We start from the raw sequence: 19,686 nt of genomic DNA, 5'->3' as shown, positions 1-19,686 counted from the left end.
TGAGGGGCGGCATGGTGGTGCAGTGGTTAGCACTGTTGCCTCACACCTCTGGGACCCGGGTTCAAGTCTCCGCCTGGGTCACATGTGTGTGGAGTTTGCATGTTCTCCCCATGTCGTCGTGGGGTTTCCTCCGGGTACTCCGGTTTCCCCCCACAGTCCAAAAACATGCTGAGGCTAATTGGAGTTGCTAAATTGCCCATAGGTGTGTATGTGTGAGTGAATGGTGTGTGAGTGTGCCCTGCGATGGGCTGGCCCCCCATCCTGGGTTGTTCCCTGCCTCGTGCCCATTGCTTCTGGGATAGGCTCCGGACCCAATAGGATAAGTGGTTTGGAAAATGGATGGATGGATGGATGTCAGGAAGCCAGTCTAATGAAATAAGCTCAGAATGTGGATGGCAGTTACATCTATATAAATAACAATATGATGCTTGGATATTTGTGTTTTATTCACAGGGACCGAGTGAATAGATGTAGTTCACATCCACATAAAGGAGACTTATCATCCATCTTCAAGGTGTGCATTTATTATTGAAGTATATTTTTTAAATTTTATCTAAATTGACATATATCTTCTACAGATGTACAATAAGTAGTTCATCCTATCAAAGAGATGATATTTACAACTAATGCTACATTCCATTTACCTCATATGTCAGAAGCCAGAGCTGTGAATGACGTCACACCCAAGTTACCCTCATTCCAGTACAGCAAGTCGGAAAGCCATTTAGCAAAACCAGGGACCTGTTTCAAAGAGCAGAATTTCTTGCTTAGCCAGATATCTTCTTGTATTTAATGTGCCCCAGTTTACATGGCCTTCATCTTCATTCACTTATATTTAGCCCAGACTACTTTAAATCTGACAAGTTATCCGGCTAAGAAAGAAATCCTGATTTCTGAAACAGGCCCCAGTTGTATTCAGGTTAATTGTTAGTTATTGTTAGCAATACCAGTTCATAACAACACATTACATGATATTTGCACATAAAAACACCATAGCAACAGAAAGCGATGTGTACAACCATAATACATAACTGCTAATAAACACTATAAAACTACAGCTTTAACTTCTGTTGATATAAAGTAGCCATTTTGAATTCTGAGGTCGGGGTTGTGGTGGTTCCCCCGACTTCACGAGTTGGAATTCCGACTTCAGGGTTCCAGTTGAAATTTCACACTAGGAAGACAAATGTCCAAGTTACAAGTTGAAATGGAATGCAGCATAATTCACAGATGAAGTTATAAACAGATACGGTGCAAAGAGTGATACCTAAAGTTATTTTATTGTTCTTTATTAGTTATTCAGCTAAGCAAGAAATCCCGCTTTCTGAAACGGGCTCCTGTTCAAGCCAGGTTAATTCTTAGCCATTGTTAGCAGTACCAGCTGATAACACGTTACGTGATATTTTACACATAAAAACACCATAGCAACACGTCCACAGAAAATGGTGTGTACATCCAATTTAATGAGCAACAAATATTACATAACTGCTAAAAAATACTGCAAAACTACAGCTTTAACTTCAGTTGATGTAAAGTAGCCATTTCGAATTCTGCAGTCGAAGTTGTGTAGGTTTCCCCAACTTCACGAGCTGGAATTCTGACTTCAGGGTTCCAGTTGAAATTTCACACTAGGAGCTCCGAATTGGAATTGGGTTGAAATGGAATGCAGCATAATTCACAAATGAAAAGATATGGTGCCTGGAGTGACGATAATTAAACTGTAACTGTTCATTTCAGTTACTGGAGAAAAAAGCTCAAACGTTTCTGAAGGATGAGCTGATGAAATTCAAAAGGTACCTGGATCAGAATGACCCAGAATGCTCTGAGCCTCAGCTGGAGGAGGACAATGACCTGGACAGTGATGGTCAGACGCAGAAAACCTGTGGTAGAGAGGGAGCTCTGAAGATCACACTGTACATCCTGAGGAACATGGAGCAAAATGATCTTGCGGACATGCTGGAGAAAAGTAAGAACTGTACCTCATTCAGTGTGTGTTTGATTTACTGCAGAAAAAGTTAATAAACTGAAATGTAAACACATTTTTTATCATTTATTTGATTTAATTTGACTTAAATGAGTAAAAAAATGTTTTTTGAAAATCTCTCATTTCATTTCAGGGCATCTTCTGTCACAGTATCAGCGCACAATCAAATGTAATCTGAAGCAGAAATTTGAGTGTGTATTTGAAGGGAAAGCTAAGGAAGGACAGCCAACACTTCTCAAAGAGATTTACACAGAACTCTACATAACTGAAGGGGGAGCTGGAGGAGTCAGTGATGAACATGAAGTGAGACAGATTGAAACAGCATCCAAGAAAAGGGTAACAGAAGATACTACAGTCAAGTGCAATGATATATTTAAACCCTTATATGGGCGTGTGACACCTATCAGAACTGTACTCACGAAAGGGGTTGCAGGTATCGGGAAAACAGTCTCTGTGCAAAAAGTTATTCTTGACTGGGTAGAAGGAAAAGCAAACCAGGACATTCACTTCATATATGCTCTTCCTTTCCGGGACCTGAATTTGATTAAGGAGGAATACAGTCTGATTGATCTGCTTCACCACTTTGTCCCTGAACTGAAATCGCTTGAATCCACTGAGCTGTGTAGGTACAAAGTTTTGTTGATCTTTGATGGTCTGGATGAGTGTCGCCTTCCTCTAGATTTTCAGAACAATGAGAGCTGCTTTGATGTAACAAAGAAAACATCACTGGATGTGCTGTTGACTAACCTCATTAAGGGGAATCTGCTTCCATCTGCTCTCCTCTGGATAACCTCCCGGCCAGCAGCAGCCAGTCAGATACCTCCTGAGTGTGTCCACCAGGTGACAGAGATACGAGGGTTCAGTGATGCCCAGAAGGAGGAGTATTTCAGGAAGAGATTTAGTGATCAGAGCCAGGCTAACAGGATTATCACACATGTGAAATCATCAAGGTGTCTCTTCATCATGTGCCACATTCCTGTGTTCTGCTGGATTTCAGCCACTGTCCTTGAAAGGCTTTTTAGTGAGACTGACACGGGAGAAATTCCAAGGACTCTGACTGAAATGTACACACACTTCCTGATCTTCCAGGTGAGCTTAAAAAATGACAAGTATATGAAAAACTATGAAACCAAGCTTAAGGAATACAGCAAGGAATTCCTTTTGAAACTTGGTAAACTGGCTTTTGACAACCTTGAGAAAGGCAATCTCATATTTTATGAGCAAGATCTGACAGAGAATGGTGTTGACGTCACTGAGGCTTCAGTTTACTCTGGAGTGTGTACAGAAGTCTTTAAAGAGGAGTATGGGTTGTACCAGGAGAAGGTGTACTGCTTTGTGCATCTGAGCATCCAGGAGTATCTCGCTGCTTTATATGTGTTTCTGTCAAACTCATCAGCTGACCTGCTAAAGACTGCAGTGGATCAGGCATTAAAGAGCAAGAATGGACACTTGGACCTCTACCTCCGCTTCCTCCTTGGCCTCTCAACAGACTCCAGTAAGATTCTGTTACAAAAACTACTGGGAGAGACAAGACCCAGCTCACATAACATTAAGGAAACGGCCCAGTATATCAAGGAGAAAATTCAGGAGAATTTATCTGCAGAAAGGACCATCAACCTGTTCCACTGTCTGAATGAACTGGGTGACAATTCTCTAATAGAGGAAGTACAAAGATACCTGAGTTCAGGAAGTCTTTCAGCAGCAGACCTCTCACCTGCACAGTGGTCAGCTCTGGCCTTTGTGTTACTGATGTCAGATAAGGAGCTGGATGTGTTTGATCTGAAGAAATACATCAGATCAGATGAAGGTCTTCAGAGGCTGCTGCCTGTGATCAAGAAATCTAGGACAGCTATGTAAGTGTCCTTACATACGTCTGTTGCTAAAGAAGTACAGATGTTATTCATGATACTGCTTTTTTATATCATCACAACAATTAGAGTGTATTTATATGGACACCTAGAAATTCTTTTTCATTCTGGATACTACAGGATATGTACATTTTTTAACATTCTTGATGTGGTGTGTGGTTCAGTGGGTTTGGACTCTGTGTCTATGGACAGAAGGTCACTGGTTTAAATACCTGGCCGGCAGAGTGATGCTGGTTTTGGGCCCTTGAGCAAGGCCCTTACCCCCCAGATTCAGGGGGCTGGATGGTGGCCAATCCTGCACTCTGACCTGTATGTATGTGTCAGAGAGAGCAATTTCAGAGAGGCGACAGCACTATTTTACCAGGGGGATGAATAAAGCATCACTATTTCATCCCTATCTGACAGGATTGATAATTGTCTGATTAGTGTTTTGGAAATTTAACAGGTTCTCAGTTACAGCAAAACAGAAAATAAAGATTTCAGTCATGGTTTCAGCAATTCAAAAGTCATATAAAAATGTAATTAAAATAACTTAAGCCCTTCTTGACATTGAAATCGGGGGCGGCATGGTGGTGCAGTTGTTAGCACTGTTGCCTCACACCTCTGGGACTTGGGTTCGAGTTTCCGCCTGGGTTACATGTGTGTGGAGTTTGCATGTTCTCCCCGTGTCGTCGTGGGGTTTCCTCCGGGTACTCCGATTTCCCCCACCACAGCCCAAAAACATACTGAGGCTAATTGGAGTTACTAAATTGCCCATAGGTGTGCATGTGTGAGTGAATGGTGTGTGAATGTGCCCTGCGATGGGCTGGTCCTCCGTCCTGGGTTGTTCCCTGCCTCATGCCCATTGCTTCCGGGATAGGCTCCGGACCCCCCGCGACCCAGTAGGATAAGCGGTTTGGAAAATGGATTGATAGATGGATGGATGGACATTGAAATCCCACATAAACATGTACACTTACACATATCCCAGGCAGGAACTGAACCCAAAACCCTAGAACCCCTGGGTCGGCTGTAGTGCTGATCACTGAGCCCCAGCGCTGCTCAGAGCTTTATAAAGATACTTATGCATATATTACAGAGTCTCAGGGTAACTCACCCTGTAAGGTCATTAAACAGCAGGTTTGTCTCGGCTGGGGAGTGTCAAGTAAAAACTATTTATGTTTCTGACTAGGACAAATAACAGCTGTATGCTACATGTGTTATTGTACTTAAAATGTTTATTTTGATATTTTATTTGATATTTCTGTGTGTGGTGTATGTATTTATATCTTAACATGTTTCCTTTTCCAGGCTGGACAACTGTAGACTCACAGAGACATGCTGTGAAGTGTTGGCTTCAGCTCTCAGATCAAACTCCTCTCAGCTGAGAGAGCTGGACCTGAGTGACAATGAGCTGCAGGATTCAGGGGTGAAGCTGCTGTCTGCTGGACTGGGGGATTCACACTGTACACTGGAGATACTGAGGTCAATATTACTGCGTATTCCACACTATAATATGTAATTGCTGAAAGCTTTATTGAAGTTGTCACATTTACTTAAAAGTAATACTCATAGTGATGAGGTGTTTTTATTTATTGGAGAGATATTGCCTGTCTCTCTGCAGGTTGTCAGGCTGTAGAGTCACAGAAGAAGGCTGTTCTTCCCTGGCTTCAGCTCTGAGGTCAAACCCCTCACACCTGAGAGAGCTGGACCTGAGCTACAATCACCCAGGAGACTTAGGAGTGAAGCTGCTCTCTGCTCTACTGGAGGATCCCAGCTGTAAACTGAAGAAACTGAAGTGAGTACAGAATGTGTGTCTGTCCTGCTATAGACTTGTGTATGTGGAGAAAATACAACAATTAAATAAATGGATACAGCAGTACTATGTCATTCTGCTTCTGCTATAGTGTGGACCACAGTGGAGAGTGCAGGACCAGACCAGGGATCCATAAATGTAAGTTTGTTTGCATGTTTTCATTCTTAACACTGTCAATACTACTTTATGAAAACATTCACACAATTATTGTGATGTGTGTCTGCTTTTTTTCTTTTCATTTTTTGGGCTTAAATATGACTACTTTCTTAAATAACTATGGGAGTCTGGGAACTACTGTAGTAGTACTGTTTTGAGATTTGTTAGTATTGTCCTAAGTCAGCACCCGTAATCTCCCCAAACTGGCTGTGACACCGAACATCACCTCAATCTGCACTAGTGATGGGAATTTCGGCTCTTTTTAGTGAGTCGGATCATTTGGCTCAGCTCACCAAGTAGAGTCGGCTCTTCCGGCTCCCAAATGACTCTTCATTTTATTACTTCTGCTTCAGCCAGATTCAGCTCTGTTTTGACCCATGATTGATATGTGTACTAAACCTTATAATTTCCTCAATACCATGATTTTACATTATGTTTGGTATAAAAAGATATTGAACATTATATAAGTGGAAAATCTGTTTTTGTCCTTGATCTATTAATTACAGTCAAATAACATAAATAACAAATCACAATTAAAAAATAATAAATAAATTACAACGTGCAAAACACCAGCATCCAACAGTTTTAGGTTCTATCCACTATAACAACTATCTACCACCTTTCTAACAGTGTAATATTTTAACATTTCCTTTGGCGCAGAAAGGCTAAGAGCCTCAGCTTAGACGGGCTGATCCGCCTTCTGGCAGTAGCAGGCACGCTAGCCTGTCTTTTTCCTTCCATCTGAAGTGTTGGATGCGCAGTTCCTAAGTGTCTGTGAAGGTTGTTTGTGGATCCTGCTCGAAATGACAGCTTCATCTTGCAAACTGTTCATCTGCCTTTAAGTTATCATAGATATTAAAATGCATCCAAATGCCGCTTCGCGTGTCCGACTATCACTCATCTTGCGTATTATTCGCGCACCACACTCCCTCTTTCTCTCCTCCTCTCCCTCCCTCGTGCTCTGTACCTGTACACCGTCAGCAAGTGCATCGCCGCCGCCACTCCCCCCCCCCCCCCAGCCCTTTGAGTCATCACGTGATCGGTCGCGCGGCTCACACGCCATTAACACAAACTTCAGTCACAGTCAGAGCCGCGGAGACGTTTTGTTTGATAAAAATGGCTCTCGGTCCGGATCCAGATCTTTTGAGCTCGTTCGCGACCGACACATCACTAGTCGGCGGTGCACGCTGCTGGAGGGGGATATGTGTCCGAAGGAGTTTGAAGGAAGTTCTTATTTTGAAGTTAAGACAAACTAACTTCTAGTGGTACATTTTGTGGTACAATTTCATGTTTAACATGTTTTATTAATGCTGTTTATAATTTTATGTACCTGTAATTAAGGCTATTAATTTAGCACGCGCAGCATTTCGGCGCGTCTTCCCGCCGCGTCGCGCGCCGTCCGACATTTCCTGAGGTATTTCACATACTTGAATTTCTGCTTCATTTGTATATTTTATGCATCGTACAGAATAATAGAGCGCAGGCTAAAGTGCAGTTGGGTCCCCAGCGAGTCTCTCAGCGCGGCGTGTCTCACAGCGCAGGGGGCAGCCGGAGCGCCGCAGACTCGGGTGGCTACATGAGTATATTGGGAATAAAATGTGTGTATTGGAGCGAGTTCTGTGTTAGTGAGTGTGTGAGGTGTGACAGTGATAATGATGGAGATGCTGGGCTTCGTCATGGGATTAATCGCTCTTCCTCTTGCCTACAGACTCCTGCCAGCTGACGCTGGACCCCAACACAGCACACAGATTCCTGTCTCTGTCAGAGGGGAACAGGAAGGTGACACTGGGGGCAGAGCAGCCATATCCTGATCATCCAGAGAGATTTGACTGGTGGCGCCAAGTTCTGTGTAGAGAGAGTCTGACTGGTCGCTGTTACTGGGAGGCTGAGTGGAGTGGATATGGAGCCCGGATAGGAGTGACTTATAAAGGAATCGGGAGGAAAGGATGGAGTGTTGACTGTCGGCTTGGATACAATGACAAGTCATGGATACTGATCTGCTCTCCTCACAGTTACTCTGTCTGGCACAATAATAAACAGACTCTCATACCCATAAAGCCCTCAGACTCCCGCAGAGTAGGAGTGTATCTGGACCAGGCGGCTGGTACTCTGTCCTTCTACAGAGTCTCCTCTGATGGACTGACCCTCCTGTACAGCTTCACCTCCTCATTCACTGAACCCCTCTATCCAGGGTTTTGGGTTTATTATAACTCCCCCGTGTCGCTGTGCATGCTGGGATAGCTCACTGTGTGCTGGAGGAATCATTTTTACCTTATCAGAGTGTCACATGTCGCTGCTTCTCCGCGGCAAAAAGGTAAAATCTCTGCTTTATAACCAGTATAACCCTTTTTACTCTGAAGTGTGACGTATGTTAGACAGAAATAAATGAATGTTTGTTCAGTTTGCCAAACTCATGCAAAATTACTGTTTTTGTCTGACTTTTGTTCTATGTTGTCTGTTAATGCACCAATAAAGCCAGAACAAATTCATAGTAAATGCAGTCGTACCAATAGAGTGAATTCTGATTCTGAATAAAATAAAATGTAATGAAATGTAATCCTGATGGGTGGGGGGGCTTTTCTCTACCCTATATATGTACATATTATATATTTCTGTCTGTATATTGTATTTTCTGCCTGTACATTCACAATAAAAGCTTCATATTCTATCATATTAATGTCCTGGTTCAGCGCTGCTCAAAGCATAAGTGAGGTAAGTGAGTAACGTAAAACATGTAAAATAATTAAACAAATACACTTTACTGTAATTTCACTAACACGATCAAATTAAATCAGCATATATAATAACCATGTAAAAGGAGACAGGAGACATAACAGCGAAAGCAAAAAATATCCGTAGAGTTAAAAACAAAAGTTATAAATCAGTAATACACGTTAGAATACATGATCAAAATACAACAAAGAAGAAAAAAAAATTCCCAACTAAACCTGTGAACTGCTACACCTGACAATCGACAAACTAATTAGCAAACGGCGTCTCTGACCATTTTTAAAACACGGGAAAAGAGTCATTAAAAGCCGAACTAAGTCCTTACAACTAAGTAAATAACTGCACAAGTAATTAACACTATAACGCCACATGTATCATATTTGATACCAATATTTCTAAGACCTCTACGTCAGTAATAGGATTACCGCTTTCCTCAAAAACCCGCTGTATATAATCCTATACCTGTATTCTGCCCTCTGGTGGATGACCTATGTACTGCAGGTGGAAAACATCTTTTTTTTCCCAAGAATCAAAGACGGCTGCACTTTGCGATGGGCTGCCCCCCATACTGGGTTGTTCCCTGCCTCGGCAGCATATTGCAGGGCGGGGCGACGACCCCCAGCTCCTCAGGCAGCAGCAGGCTGGGGGGCGCACGTGTGAAAATGCCCCTTGTTCTTCACCCTCTGTAATGTTTGTATTCTTCCGTTTTCATGCCTGTCACATGATAGAAATATCATCCACACTCCCACTGACTCACTGTAAATTCTCTAGGGTAGGAAAAATTAGCTCAAGTAAATTTTAATGTCTCCACCAATATGTAGGGAAATTAATTACATTTTAATAAAATATTATTTAATGATGATTATCAACTAATTGTTACACTGAATAGTTTGTTCCTTCAAACTCAATTGCAGAATCCCTGTGAGTCTGTTAATGTAAGACTTAAATGGGATTCAATAATTATCAGTATAGCTTAGTAACCTGGGTTAGAATGTTCGTCCACCGAGCTACATCACCAGGTAATGTAAACGACTAGTAGGGAAGCTGCTCTCACGGCCGTTGAGAGAGAGTGTCGTGATATTTCAGGCGATTTGAGGTTTCGGAGCTTAGGAGCCAGATTGCACAGTCAGTGACTATAGTAGGACTCAATGAACGGAGGCTGAAGTTGTATAAAAGGCATGTATTTATTTCTACCTAATACTGTACTAACGTAAGACAGACATTGACTTTACAAATAACAAACACAAATTAATGGAATGATCTGCTTTCCAGGATTGATAATATATACCTTGATTCAGTCTTTTAACACAGAATAGTACAAGACAAATAAGTGCTAACGGACCATAAAGATCAAATAAGAGCCAACAGAGGAATGTAAAGTGGGGGGGGGCTGTTAAATAAAGAAAGAAAAAACCTCTGATAGTTAGGAGACCCACTGAGATACCTGGTGACATTATTTACATTATTTAATTTTCACGATTCCTCTGATTTAACCATGAGAGCTTGTATGCAGGGGTAGCTGTACATATATATTTATCCATATTTATATAATGGTTCAAGTGAGAAGGGTAAGATAGGTGATACTCTGTGTAACACAGTTATAAGGGCGGCACACAAAACACTAAGACTGTCTAAGGACACAGACAGACATAACCTATATGGATACTGAGACTAGCAATAATAAGTAAACCTACATACAGGGTATATACAGGCCAAACTTAAAAGAGAACTTTCTTCTGGGTGTTTGGTGAGTCTGTGGTTTGTAGGACAGGATGGAAAGGGGGGGGGGGGTTGCGTGCCAAGTTGAGGGACCCCTACCCTTCTACTGCCCGTAGTTCCCTAAATATTTGGGCCATAAAAGCTGGAATGCTGGCCTCCCTTGTTGTATGTGTGTGTGTGTGTGTGTGTGTGTGTGTGTGTGGGGGGAGGGGTGGTCACTAACCCCCCTTTGGCCAACGAGTACCTCTCATACCAGGCTAGGCCTTGTCTCAGGCAACCTGGAATCTCAGCCCTGTCATATATGTGCTATGTGTGTGTGTGTGTGTGTGTGTGTGTGTCTGTGATCCTATACTGGAGAATTTCCTGCTCCCTTCACACATGGGGGTTAATCAGAAATTACCCCGACTTTATACTAAGTAGCTAGCAGGATAAACTCCTTTTACCATCCGGTACGACTGATTCAGACATTTGTGTTCACATGTACAGAAAAGTCTGGGTGACAGTGCATGTCTGAATGGGGCGAAAGTGACAGAAACACAAAGTCATAGATAAATCAGTCTAAACTAAACGAGCTTCACAAGGATGACTGATATTTCTTTAGTGAACATTCAGAAATCGTTTGCTAATCCTGCACACTGGAAGCTCCCAGCCCAGACCTGCACACATATACGTGTCTAATGTTCACAGGGAGAGAAGCCTGGACGGCTGTTCATACTGACTTGCTCTATGACAGACTGCACAGGGTGCTGTGCTGCCATTTATTCCAGTTCATTGAATAATACGATGGCTTGTCATCTCTCTGTCTGACATAGTTCTGCCAATCAAAGGCAGGCTTTCCTAGAGACTGACCGAGAGAACGACTCCAGCAGTGAAGGCTGAGCTGACCCTGTTATCTGGCCTGATTAACAACCTGAGAAAGACTGATGTAGGTTTGACTGTAAGAGAGATTTACCAGCATATGATATTAAGGTGAGATCAGATCCAATAAGTGAGCAGAGTTAAATCTCTCTTACTAACATTAAACCTCATGAGCCTGTGTGGAAGGTGCAGGAGCTGTTGGGCCATTTAAAACACAAGGTCAGCATGTTGGGGGAATGACATGCAGGCGTCCATAACTGTGCCCAGGTAATTAAATGCCTCAGTCTGCTCTGCCTACTGGTCACTCAGACTAAAGGCTGATTTATACTTCTGTGTACAACCTACACCATCAGTACCTTTTCCAAAAAACACTGAGTAAATTAATTTCCATTTTGTTAAGTTTTTTTATACGAAGATGCTGTTGGGCTGTGTTCAGGGCTTATTCACTGTACCGATACAGAGGAAATAACTTCACTTTTGTACTCCGGTCATGCCCTGATCGTTCCGATCCTCCGGTGTGCCACGGCCTTCATTTACCTTGTTATCAGCTGTTTCTAGTTTTGTTAACTGCTGTTGTGTATTTACATGCGTTTCTGTGAATATTTCCCCAGTGGTACTGTGTCATACCCTGAATAAACCTCATGTTCCCCCAGCTCCCTACACTCCTGATCCTGTTTCCCTGCTCCATGCCTGCGATACGTGGTAACTCTACTTGCCTAGATATTTTGGATGTCATTGCCCCTCTTAAAGTTCGTCCTTCTAAGACAAAATCGAAGCTGTGGCTGAATGTTTCTTGAGCTTCTAAACAATATCATAGGAAGGCAGAAGCACAAGTGGAGGAAAGACAGCTTGCAAGTGTCTCTATATATTTTGAAAGAAAGCTGGTACTATTATCAAAGTTCTGTTAAAGCTAAGAAGACGAAATACCTTTCAAACATTGCAAGGAAAAATCCAAATTACACTGGAGCTGTTTTCTGTTATTAACAATCTCATTAGTGCCCCTGATCCCGTGCGTCCTGAAGCTTCCTTAGACACCTGTGAGAATTTTTGAAACTTCTTTATGAAGAAGGTTGCAAGGATTAAAGCCACCTTCTCAAAATCCATCAATTCCAGTCTCTTGCTCTGCTGTCTTCAGTCAGTTTGAGCCTGTGTCGTTGAATCAGCTCAAGGAAATCATTGGCTAGACAAGACTCCCAGCAGGTCCCACTGATCCTCTGCCCCCTCGGCTTTTTAAGGACACTATCGATACACTTGGATCATTCCTCCTATCCATTGTAATAGTGGTATGACTAGTGGCACTGTACCCTTTATCCATCCATCCATTTTCCAAACCGCTTATCCACCTGGGATGCGGGAGGGGGGGGGGGGGTCCGGAGCCTATCCCGGCAGCAATGGGCACGAGGCAGGGAACAACGCAGGATGGGGGTTCAGCCCATCACAGCTGTACCATTTAATTACTATTCAATTTAAACAGGCGACAGTCCAGCTGTTTATTTAAAACCAAGTACGGACACCTCAGTCTACTCAAACTATAGACCAATCACTGAGCTCCCTTTTCTTTCATAAAAATTAGAGAAACTTGTGCTGATTGAGTTGCAATCTTTTCTAGAAAGGCATCATTTAAAGCCACTCTGGTCTTCTTTTAATTCACTTCATAGTACTGAGTGTGGCCTCAATTTTTTTTGTTTTTTGTTTATTAATGCTTATTACTTAATGACTTAATGCTGATTACAGATGCGGGGGACCTGGCTGTACTTATTCTCTTATATCTCACTGCTGCATTTGATATGGTTGATCATAGTATCTAATTTTCACACCTGGAGCATGCTGTAGGAATGACGGGATTGGTCCTAGAATGGTTTACATCCTAATAAGATAGCGGCGTGTCACGGTGCAGCGGCTTCTCCTGCTCCCGGAATTAAACCGGATTTAACTAGTATTTCTGTTTCTCGCACGAACAAGCGCCTGACTTAAGTTCAGTCGAACTCATGGATATCAGGGGTGGAGATTCCACGACTGTCCCCTTCTTGTCATGTCTATGTTAGGCAGATTCGTTCTCTGCTAAAAGCCAGGAATGTGGCATTCAGGTCCGGCGACACAGATGTGCTGAGAGCGGCCAGGAGGGACCTGATGGTGGGCATATAGAGGGCAAAGGCTGCATATGCCCAGAAGGTAGAGAGTCATTATGCCCGTAAATGTATTGGATGCTGTACATACTGCTAACTTATACTCCATACTTTATACTCCAATACCTTTATATTACATTTTTATCTTTATGTTTAAAAGTGTGTGTGACTAGCTCTGTGGCTTATCCATGACCTGAGTACTTAATTTCGCTCCACAGTATGTGTGAACATGTGTGGAATGACAATAAAGTTCTTGAATCTTGAATTTGGCTGACAGAAGCTTGTCAGTCAAAATAGGTTTTAGCATATATTCTTTTCTCTGTGTACATGCATCCCTTAGAATTGATTTAGGAAATATGGAATTTCATTTAGTTTTTTTGCAGATGATACCCAGATCTATTGGCCGTTAAAATGGAAGAACTCAAACTCACTAACAACATTGTTGGTGTGTCTTGACGATGTTAAGAGACGTATGGCGCTAAACTTTTTAAATTTAAATTAAAATAAAAACTGAGGTTGTGTTTTTTTCTGCCCTGCGATGGGCTGGCCCCCCCATCCTGGGTTGTTCCCTGCCTCATGCCCATTGCTTCCGGGATAGGCTCCGGACCCATCGCGACCCAGTAGGATAAGCGGTTTGGAAAATGGATGGATGGATGGATGATTTTTGTCGCCTATTAAACATGATACTCATAATGCAGACTGAGGCCCTTTGGAACCTCACATCAGGCCCTTTGTAAAACACCCAGGGCTCATTATGGACAGTGATTTCAAACTTGAAAAAGAAGTAACTTCATGGGTTAGAAGAGCTCTTGACAAAGATCAAGCCCTTCCTGAGCTTTGATGACATGCATTTATTCCCTCTTGTCTGGATTATGGTAATTCTGTTCACGCTGGAATCAGTGAGGCCTCTATCTCTCACCTACAATTGGTCCAAAATGCAGCAGCATGGCTGCTAACGGGAAAGCAGAAGCAGGATCGCATTTCCCGATACTTACTGCACTGCACTGGTTACTGGTGCGTTTGAGGATTGAATTTAAAATACAAACATTTCTTTATAAATCCCTTAATGGCCTTGCCTCCACCTATATGTCAGAGCTTTTAAATCTGTATGTTCCACATAGGACTGTGAGATCGGTAGACCAACGCCTCTTAGTGATCTCAAAATTTAGACTGAAGCTTAGGGGAAATCATGCCTTCGCAGTTGCAGGCCCAACACTGTCGAACAATTTGCCTGCATATTCGACAGGCGCCAACACTGTCCACGTGTAAAGCTCAGTTAAGAACCCAGTTTTATTCTTCGGCTTTTAGTTCAATATCTGAGCTGTCTATGGTCATGCTGTTGTGTGTGTTTCCCGCTTTTGCTTTTCTGATTTTTACAGCACTTTGTGTCATCAACTTGCTCTCTGATGGACTGGAATCCCACCCAGGGTGTCCCCAGCACCAGAGGACACATCTTGGCTTGATCTGTGCACTGATCCTCTGGAATCAATACCTGCTTCTGTCATTATAATCCCAGACGGCACGGTTTTAGGGTTAACTGTTCATAGCCAGTAGCCAGGTTTTGTAGTATTAGTCATTTAGTTAATTATTTCTGGGATAACACACTGTTAACCTTGGCAGCACAGTGTGATTGTACTGTCATAGAAATAAAACCCAGGATAGAGGGGCTCAGTGAATGTGGTCTGGACCCTGTGCAGGAGGGTCACTGTGTCAGAGACGCTGTATGTTATATCGGGGGAACTTTAGATAACCGCCTCCACAAACATGTATAAACACGTCTTCACAGTGTGGGACTCCATCTCTTTGTTCAAGGTTTTTTTTACATACTGGTATTCACTGCAGCAATGGTGGCACATTGCCACCTAGTGGAATGGATAACAAACATCACACTGTAGAAGGACAGAGTTCCTGCCCCATGATCCAGGTACACTCCTATTCTGGAGGAGGGGGGGCAGATATGATAGTGTCATCATTATTGTACCAGAGGGATCACAGTACAAACGCCAGGACTTGTCATTGTATCCAAGCCTGCTGTTGTCACCCCCCCTTTCCTGCTGATCCCTTTATATGTGACGGCTATACCAACCCATTCCCTGTTCAACTAAACCTCCCCATCGCCCAGTCAGACCCTCTGTACACAGCACTTGGTGCCATGAGTCAAACCTCTCCTGGTGATGAGGATATGACTGTATCTCTCTCTTCCATGTCACCACTCTGTTCCACTCAGACAGGTGGAGGTGTCTGTTTGCTGTGTTGGGGTCCAGAGTGAGCCGACAGGAATCTGATGGAGGAGAACAGATGGTTTTAAGCCGATTTCATACTGTGCACAGACTTCTACATACATATTACGTTTGTCTGTGTAGGCAGACTGTTGTAACTGGTCCATGAGTACAGCAGTGATATTCCAACAGACCAGCAGGGTAACAACTCACTGCAATGTGCAGTCAACTGATGCACTAAAGTCATTGTCACTGTGCGCAGACAGTAACAGTATGAATCTGGCTTTATTCACTCCTTATATTAAGTAAGAGTGAACACTTTTTTGGGTATTTTTTAAGGCTTTGAAATATATGACTAATTTCTGTCATTTAATTTTCCATGTTTCATCTTATGTGCATATGTAGCATTTGTTACACTTTTGGAAAAATATTTTAGAGAAATTTGTTCATATCATTCCTGTTTATTTTTATGTGGTCATATTCTCAACATGGATGCCTGAGTGAGCAACATGACGAGCAAAATAATATCATACATCAGCAGTCACACTGTAAACAGATTCAAAGGCTCCTGAGATAAATGTGAAAGACCAGGAGGCAGCAGGAGAGAGAAAGAGAAGCTTCACATGCAGAAGAAAATAAAACACAGTAAAACACGCTCCACTCAGACATCTCCCATTTGAACAAAAGAAAGCTGAAGGAAAAAAGAAACAGGATCTTTAAAAAGGTAATTTATCAAAGTCAATTTCTCTAAAGTCAATGAAACCGTTGTTATTCAGCTAAATATACTGTTATAAGGCATAAAACATGAAACTGTTGAGCTAAATATCCATTATCTAATAAAACATGTCCATTATACTGCGTAGCTAAATATGAACTTTTTTTATAACTAATAAAAACACACCTGTTTAAAACATTCATACGCATATTTTATTGATATAAACGCTTGCTGAAACCTTTTTGTTCTTTCAAGGAGGAAGTCATCAGTCCTGTAAGAAAAAATGCTGAGTTCTCTGGGCCCAAGTTCACGTGAGATGAACCGACACACAGTGGAGACGTACTGTGGTCAGATGAGTCCACGTTTCTGCTTGTTTTCGGGAAACAATAACGTTGAGATCTCCATGCCAAAGACAAAGCCAGCATCTGTCATGGTATGGGGGGTGCATCAGTGACCATGGCACGGATAGTTTGCCTGTATGTGAAGGTGCTGTACCATTGATCTTAAGGTGTACATTGGGATTTCAGAGAGACATATGCTGCCACCAAAGCATATTCCTTTCCCAGGAAGTCCATGGATATTTCAGCAAGACAATGCCAGACCTCACTATGCACATGTATGACAGTGTGGCTTCATGGACACAGAGTACGTGGGCTTGACTGGCCTGCCTGCAGTCCAGATCTGTCTCCTACTGGAAATGTATGATGCATCACGAAGAGGAGAATCAGACAATGATGGCCATGGACTGCTGAGCAGCTAAAGTCTTATATCAAGCAAGATTGGGCCATAACTAGCTGTTTTTTATTATACGGTGATGGACTGGAATCCCCTATAAATGTGAAAGACCAGGAGGCAGCAGGAGAGAGAAAGAGAAGCTCCACTAGCAGAAGAAAACAAAATACAATAAAACACAATAAAACACACTCCACCTCATACAGGGAGAGAGAAGTGTGTGTGTGAACAGACTCACATGGTAAGAATTCTGATCTGGTCCTGGGCACTAATACTGGTAGGACGGTGTCTTTGGTAACTAGAATGAGTCCGATCTGCCCCCATTATTGAATATTTTGAGTCGAAGCTAAAAACTCATTAATTTGCTGAGACATTTTAGACAAATGTGCTGTGTGTTTCATTACATTTTTTGTAACTGTAATGTCCGTTTTACTTTGTTTTGTTTATGTTTTATGCAAGTTGCTTTTTCCGCTCGCTTTTTATGCATATCGATTTTATTGTTGTAAAGCACTTTCATCAAATCAATCACTGTTGTTTTTAACAGTGCAATATAAACAGAAATGACTTGACTTTTACTACGTAGAAATATTACATACACCAAGTTTAAAGAGATTTGTTGCTTTTTGCTGGGATCTGATGATACTTAGCTGTTCATTTGTATTGCCCAGTTTAACTGGAGTTCCTATTAACCTATAAACATATGGCAAGCTATGCAGTATTAGGAACCTGTGTCACACCTGTTCCTGGTATTTACCTGATAACAGGTGTGGCTCATCAGAAGCCAGGTAGGATAGAAAACCTACTAGACGGTAGCCCTCCAGGACCGAAGTTGGAGACCCCTGGTCTAGTGTAATAATTTAATGAAAATCCAGGATAGAGAATCTCAGTATATGTGGTCTGGACTCTGTGCCTGGGGAAAAAAAAAAATGTGTGTAGATAGGGTGACTTGGTGTTTTAGTTTGCTGCACAGTGGCTTCACACCCCCCGGTTTGTGGGTTCGACTCCCACCCCAGTCTGTGTGTGTGTGGAGTTTGCATTCTCTGCCTCTGTCTGTATGGCTGTCCTCAAGATAAACTGGTGTCTGTAACTTGTCCACAGTGTGTGATGATGTGACTGGCTGTTCACAGCACACAGGTCACAAACCGTTGTCATGGTTTCCAGTATCAATTATTTTTTTGAGATACATTTAATAGTCTAATAAGAAAGTCATCACAATCTGGCTTCACTGTTGTAAAGAACAACCCCAGGATAGACGGGCTCAGTGAACGTGGTCTGGACCCTGTGCAGGAGGGTCACTGTGTCAGAGACGCTGTAGAAGGACAGATTCCCTGCCCCGTGATCCAGGTACACTCCTATCCTGGAGGAGGGGGGGCCAGATACTGCAGTCTGCACAGTATTGTGCCAGAATGAGTAACTGAAGGCTGAGCAGGACAAACACCAGGACTTGTCATTGTATCCAAGTCTACTGGCCACACCTGCTACTTTCCTGTTGATCCCTTTGTATGCGACAGCTATACCAACCACAGTCCCGCTCCACTCAACCTCCCAGTAGCAGCGCCCAGTCAGACTCTCCCTACACAGCACTTGGCAGGATAAGTCAAACCTCTCCTCGTGATCAGGATGTGACTGTGTCTCTCTCTTCCATGTCACCATTCTGTTATCTTCAGACAGACGGAGGTGTCTGTTTGCTGTGTTGTGGTCCAGAGTGAGCCAACAGGAATCTGATGGAGGAGAAGATCAGGAGGTGATGGTTCGGTCTCATTCACCCCTTATATTAAACAAGAGTGTGCACTTTTTAAAAATCATTTTTATTGTTTTGAGTTTAATCACTTAGAGTTCATTTATTTGTTATTTAAATTGTTTTAATTTTATATAAAGATTTTAATGTGTTTGATTTTTGGAAAGTCTAATTTAGAAGGCTATATTTGTTTATGTCATCACTGAAAATTCCTGTAATAAATGTTTACCTGTTTACTTTTATGTGGAAATATTCTCCATACTGTTACCTCAGAAAACAATATGATAAACAAAATGCACTGCAAACAGATTCAAAGGCTCCTCACATAACCAGCTCATGTATGTGTGAAAGACCAGGAGGCAGCGGGAGAGAGAAAGAGAAGCTCCTCTAGCAGAAGAAGATGAAAGACAATAAAACACAATAAAACACAATATAACACACTCCACCTCATACAGGGAGAGAAGCGAGTGTGTGAACAGACTCACATTGTAAGAATTCTGCTCTGGTCCTGGGCACTAATGGTGGTAGGAGGGTGTCTTTAGTATCTAGAAGGAGACAGAGAGAAACAGGGATGTGAGTAAAAGGAATTTACTTGTGGGAGATGGACTTCACTCACTGTGGAGACACCAGCAGTAGGGTATTATCCTTATGAAGAACAATAACAGACATTTTAACAAACTGCAAATAAGGCTGTACTGCATACTCTCTCTGTATCTGTATCTGACGTGAACAGGCTGCAAAATGTATTTACTTTATTTACTAACCTGTACAAGAATTTTCCAGTTGGTCCTTCATATCTGAAACCACTTTCCTTGCCTTCCAAAAATAGCAGGGTAGAAAAGAAGAGAATCTGCGTCCAATCAGTACTTCAGGGACGACAGGAATGCCCTGGAACCTCTACAGACACACAACGTACAATGTGTATTGTCAGTCAGAGATGGGCATCATTTCTCATACATGTATTTAAATACATATTTCAAATACAAAAATGCATTTTATTTGTTCCAAAATACTTTGATGTGCAGTATTGTTAAATTTTGAAAATA

The 19,686-nt window shown here is 42.3% G+C and overlaps 2 protein-coding genes across 2 annotated transcripts in view; one reads left to right on the top strand and one right to left on the bottom strand.

Moving 5' to 3' along the window:
- LOC125739605 (NACHT, LRR and PYD domains-containing protein 12-like) overlaps positions 1-19,686 on the top strand; it is a 728,681-nt gene that overhangs the window by 244,065 nt on the left and 464,930 nt on the right. The window lies entirely within an intron of this gene.
- LOC125739635 (E3 ubiquitin/ISG15 ligase TRIM25-like) overlaps positions 17,383-19,686 on the bottom strand; it is a 191,458-nt gene continuing 189,154 nt past the window's right edge. The window contains exons 5-7 of the mRNA XM_049009946.1: positions 19,405-19,537; positions 19,126-19,185; positions 17,383-18,623 (exon numbers count right to left, since the gene is read on the bottom strand). Coding sequence (XP_048865903.1) covers positions 18,112-18,623; positions 19,126-19,185; positions 19,405-19,537 — 705 coding nt within the window. The 3' untranslated portion in view covers positions 17,383-18,111. The remainder of the gene's footprint in view (positions 18,624-19,125; positions 19,186-19,404; positions 19,538-19,686) is intronic.

This window comes from Brienomyrus brachyistius, chromosome 4 (genome assembly GCF_023856365.1).
Source record: "Brienomyrus brachyistius isolate T26 chromosome 4, BBRACH_0.4, whole genome shotgun sequence".
NCBI lineage: Eukaryota > Metazoa > Chordata > Actinopteri > Osteoglossiformes > Mormyridae > Brienomyrus > Brienomyrus brachyistius.
Note: the sequence above shows the minus strand (reverse complement) of the source record. Positions and strands in the feature narration are given on the sequence as shown.